General features: G+C 41.2%; 1 protein-coding gene across 1 annotated transcript; it reads left to right on the plus strand.

Moving 5' to 3' along the window:
• The first annotated feature begins 1731 nt into the window (after nucleotides 1–1731).
• LOC147431882 (reticulon-like protein B5) lies at nucleotides 1732–3142 on the plus strand. The gene is made up of 5 exons (XM_086493051.1): nucleotides 1732–1971; nucleotides 2088–2268; nucleotides 2374–2518; nucleotides 2625–2694; nucleotides 2788–3142. Exons 1-5 carry the CDS (start codon nucleotides 1809–1811, stop codon nucleotides 2961–2963), a joined length of 735 nt encoding a protein of 244 aa, XP_086349177.1. The 5' UTR covers nucleotides 1732–1808; the 3' UTR covers nucleotides 2964–3142.
• The last annotated feature ends 1944 nt before the right edge of the window (nucleotides 3143–5086 follow it).

Consider the following 5086-nt stretch of genomic DNA (forward strand, 5'->3'; position numbering starts at 1 on the left):
ATTAGTAGAAATTTTTAAATTTATAAAATATTCGAACTATTTTTTAGTATATTTTATCGGGTTTTTTCTCCTTTGCCATCCTTTGCAATCGGCTAATCTCGATTTTCAATCGGCTTAAGCCTAAGCTCAAACACATCTTTCTCAAACACTAAGGTAAACGATTCTCTCATTTGAGAATTTAAAAAAAAAATCACTTCTCTAAATTGTTTAATTATTTTATATGCTTATTTGAAAGCATTAAAATATTTTTTTGTTTTTATTTTTAATGTGTTTTTTTATTTTACTTCCTTTTTGTTTTATTTTGTTTCAAAATACTAATGTGCAATGTGCACCATTTACCTTATTATTGGGGCCCTTTCATAATATATAAGCCATTTGCGAGTAGCGAGCACCGACTAGAAGAACATAAAAAAATGGCTTCATTGAAACTTACCTTAAATGTTAATTAAATTTTATTGTTTTCTCTTGCATAGTCTTATGTAGACCATAATGAACTTTCACATTGTTTTTTTGGGACTCCATAAGGCCATTGTAAAAGGATTACATTTTGGGTGCAATTGTGGACCATTGATTAAAAAGCTTGTTGATTAGTGATACATGGCAACAAACTATCTTTTTTGGCTTTCTAAAAGAATCCTAGAGATGTGTTGGGTTATGATACTTTCAATGTTTTGAGTGATGATTGAGACTACCTTTAATATTATTTTGGTTTTAAAGTTCTAAATGGATATTTTTATTTCATCTTAATTCTAGTAAGTTCTATACTACATACATATACATACACACACATATATATTAATGAGTTATATATATATATATATATATATATATATATATATATATATATATATAAAATGAGCAAACCATGATGAAGAGAAGAAAAATCGATGCAATGCTGTCAAAACTTAACTAAAAAATCCTACAAATTTCAAAAAATTTACTAGTATATTTGGTTTGCTTCTTTGCTAGGAGGACACTCGATTGCTTAATAAAAGAGACATTCTTGAATAGTGCTTCACGTTATATAATTCTAGTTAAACTCAACCTAAAGATTTTAGACAAAGTATGAGAGGTGAATTGGGAATTTTTGATTTTGAAGGGTATTACAAATTAGAGGGGTATTTTGGTAATTTTCCCAATTTTTAACCCTTCTCCCTCCCTCTCTCTCACCTGCGGCGTGCTTGCTCGTCCGTCTGGGCAGAGAGAAATCGCCATCGCAGCAGAGCAGAAACCTGCTGGGGGAGGTAGAGTGCTAGCGAGCGGCACAGGATGCACACAAAGAGAGAGAGAGAGAGAGAGAGAGAGAGAGAGAGAGAGAGAGAGAGTCTGCCTTCGGTTTTTGGGTGCATAGTATTGGTCGTTCTTCTTGTTCACTTTTATGGTGTATGAGGAGAGTGGCCGGGCGTGCCCTACTCGACTCTGAAAACAAAAAGAGAGAGAGAGAGAGAAGAGCCGCCCGGCCACCGCCTTTCCAACTAGTCAGGCATCTGGACTCCTCAACAATCACCACAGAGAGTATGTACAGAGATTTATATTCCAATCAGCTCTAAGAATCTCACGATGATTCCATTTTCTGAGGATTTTTTCGAAATCGTATATGCATGAAATTTACCTCATACAGTTGGGACGCCTAGAAGGCGCCACGTGGCCAGGCTCATATTGTAGCGCGTGGCAAAGCCAGAATCTTCGTCTCGCCTCTTCTGCTGCCCCTTCATCTCTCTCTCTCTCTCTCTCTCTCTCTCTCTCCTTTTCCGCCTCTTTTTGGCAGGTCCATCCGTGTGTGTAATTAACTTCTGTAGAATCGGGCGATGGCGGAGGACCAGAAAAGCGAAGTTTCTGAAACTGTGGAGTCCGTCATAGAGAAATGCAAGAATTTACCAGCTGCACAAGATGCAAGTCCAGAGCCACCGCCGGATCATCGTCTCTTTGGAAGGAAGAAGTCTGTACATCAACTGTTGGGCGGGGGCGAAGGTGGTTTTTCAGTAAACTACTTAGACAGTACTCTTGCTAACTACTACTACTAGCACATTAATCAATTTACTGCTTAATTGTTTTGACCCACGAGGGACGTGGTTGGTTTCCTGCAGTGGCGGATATTTTGGTGTGGAAAAGACCAATCCTTTCAGCTGGAATCCTTGGCGGAATGAGCGTTGTGTATATAGTGTTCGAATGGCTCGGATGCCCCGTACTGTCTCTCTTGTCCACAGGGGCTCTCATACTAGTGGGAGCTCTCTTTCTATGGTCCAACATAGCCACGTTCGTGAAGAGGTATGGCTCTAGCTGTAATTACTGCTCGACTCTACATGCCCTAGGAGCTGTGACATTAAGTAGTCTGTGCTCCCGCTCCCTAAATGATACATTACTGTAGCGCAGGTCTCCTTTGGATATTCCCATGCCCCGCAATATATCTGAGGAGAAAGCATTGCATGCTGCCAAAGTTGTGAGGGATGATGTGAACCTGGTGCTGGACATGCTACATGATGTTGTTCAAGGCAAAGACGTCAAACTTTTTCTCAAGGTATTATCAGCTGGCACTCATGCACATGTACATCAATTACACCTGCACGTCGTCCATCAACATTCTAGCGCATGTCATCGACCTTGTTTTCTGAATAATATTATAGGTGGAGCTAGCACTGTGGATCCTTGCAATCATTGGAAAGTGGGCCGATTTTTTGACCTTGGTCTATCTTTGTACGTACCATCATAGCAATATATGCTCTTCTTTACTCATGCATATGCCCCTGATTCATGTGTGGTAGCTTATATATATTTGCCTAATCGTAGGTGTGTTACTTCTGCTTACTGTGCCATTGCTGCTTGAGAGACACGAGGATAAGGTTGAGCACACCTTAAGGAGAGGTTATGAGCAAACCCGGCAGCTGCACACTAAACTACATGACCAGGTGCTAGCAAAACTACCGCAGCGCCTGGCCTCAAGGGAGCAGAAGAAATCTGTCTAAACTGTATATAAGCAATCCCGCTGTCTTTTTGTTCATATATAATTGTGAAAGTGAAAGAGATTATATATATGTATATTGTGCTGCTGATCTCAAATGGTTATGACGAAAACTGAAAACTGAACGCTCCATTTCGTTAAGTAACCTTTTTTACGTTACATTCTCTGTTCAAATGTTTAGTGTTGCATAGAAATTGCAAGTTGCAACAGGCCATTAAACTTCGTGTACAGAAAGATTTTGTGTCCTCAACACAAGATCAAGAGCGTCCTGTCAAAGCTGACAATTGCAAAATTTGATCCTAGACTGATGGATAAAGCCTAGGGTAGGCATATCAATATCCATGGCAGCTCTTGAGAGAACCTTCACTTGGAAATATGGAGAAATGGCCGAGTGGCTTTTTGGCAGGAAGGGAGAGTTTGTGGAAGCGTTTTTGTCGGCACATGAGTCACGCGGTGTGCAGTTCACCTAATACTCGGACATTGAGCAGACAGAACTCCACGCAGTTAATGTTGACATCCACACCCTTGAAAATTATAACTTAATAACTCTGAAGTGAAATCCACCGCAGCATACGACGCATATCTGAAGACAGAAGGAGAAGGGACTTTTTGCAGCTAGGCCTAGTGTGGATGCAGATAATGTCACCTCACTTTGTGATAAGTCCCTAGGGAGAGGATTTTGTGAGCATCGCACGATTGGGGGATTTGGACTGCCTGATCCCGAGGCATTTCATAATCTGGCGATGCATGCATGAAGGCATCATCTACCTTTTGTCTTCTTCGTCATCAGTAGGGTCATAACCATGGATGGAGTTCCAAAAGGGCTCACAGAGCAGTGTCTTGGAGAAAAAGGTTTCAGGAATGAATGCAGGATAGGTGAGCACAATATGCTACCATATAAAGCGAGGGTCCAATAGAGCTTCGTTCCAGTGCATTGTCATCCGGCACACTACGGCCATGGGCCGTAGCCATGGCCAGAGCGCATCGCTCCAACCTGCGAGTCACAACCCCCCCCCCCCCCCCCCCCCCCCCCCCTCTCTCTTCCTTCCCTCCAAAATCCCCAAAGCAATGCACGCCTTCTCACCGCAGCATGCAGCAAGAAATACTAGTATAGGGGGGTATAAGAGGAAGCTGGAGCAGCAATCAGTAATAACATGCCCACGGCAGAGCTTACTGCAAGACTAGCAGTAAACCTAGTTGCTGCGGATCAGAAAAAGCACAGCCCGACATCTTCAACTCACCATGCCTAGCCTAGAGCAATCGGCGTCGACAGCAAACATGACATAGGTCAAGTTGGTTGGTTGCAGTTGAGCCTCACAGCACGTAGACAATTGAAAGGCTTGTCTAATTCAAACACAGTTGAGCCTCATCATCTAAAAGTCTACTACTGGTTGGAGCTCACATATTTTATACAATCTTGCTTTGCAAAAGATACGAGTGAACAAGAATTTTAATGTCCACGTCGATGTCCATCTTTGCCAACCTCAATTGCTCCGCTCTTCCATTCTACAATTGAATTAATTGTTACTATCGTCGCTGCTTGTAACATTTCCCCCCTTCCAATTCTAGTGCCAAGTCTTGGGCATTATTAAGGAGTGTCCGTGGTTTGCTTGGAGCTGGTTGTTGAGATGTATGTGGATACAAGATTGATGTAGGTTTAGTAAGGTAGCACATGAATTTGTATTGGTAAAAACACATAGTTTTGCGAAACAGTTTATAAGTGGCTGCAAGAGAATGGTAGTTAGAATGAATTGCTATGGCCCAAGTTATTCTTTGTTAATAAATGTGTCCTTTTCTTTTACTTTGGATAGCTTGAAGTGAAACTAGGTATTGCCGAGTAAGATAGGCTTCTCTAGTTGGATACAATATGGGTGATCTATGAGAGCTCAAAATTGCTAGAGAGCTCATTCTCTATTTTGCTATATGTAGAGTTTATTCTCCAAAAGATACCCTATCCTTAGTTTTAATTTGACTTTTTATGCATAGGGCTTTAGTGCATGATGTCAAAACGCCCATAATTGAGAGGCTTGACACACCTACTCACCTAAGCTCATCATCTGTACATTTACAACAAGTTGGAGCTCGTATTGAGCTCACATATTTTATATAATCTCGCTTTGCAAAAAA

Source organism: Adiantum capillus-veneris, chromosome 21 (assembly GCF_014529385.1).
Source record: "Adiantum capillus-veneris isolate H3 chromosome 21, ASM1452938v2, whole genome shotgun sequence".
NCBI lineage: Eukaryota > Viridiplantae > Streptophyta > Polypodiopsida > Polypodiales > Pteridaceae > Adiantum > Adiantum capillus-veneris.

Excerpts from the sequence above, each read along its gene's own strand:
- LOC147431882 (XM_086493051.1), top strand. The coding sequence starts at position 1,809 with ATGGCGGAGGACCAGAAAAGCGAAGTTTCTGAAACTGTGGAGTCCGTC. Across the intron at positions 1,972-2,087 it reads ACTGTTGGGCGGGGGCGAAG|TGGCGGATATTTTGGTGTGG; the intron begins GTGGTTTTTCAG and ends GGTTTCCTGCAG. Across the intron at positions 2,519-2,624 it reads ACGTCAAACTTTTTCTCAAG|GTGGAGCTAGCACTGTGGAT; the intron begins GTATTATCAGCT and ends ATAATATTATAG.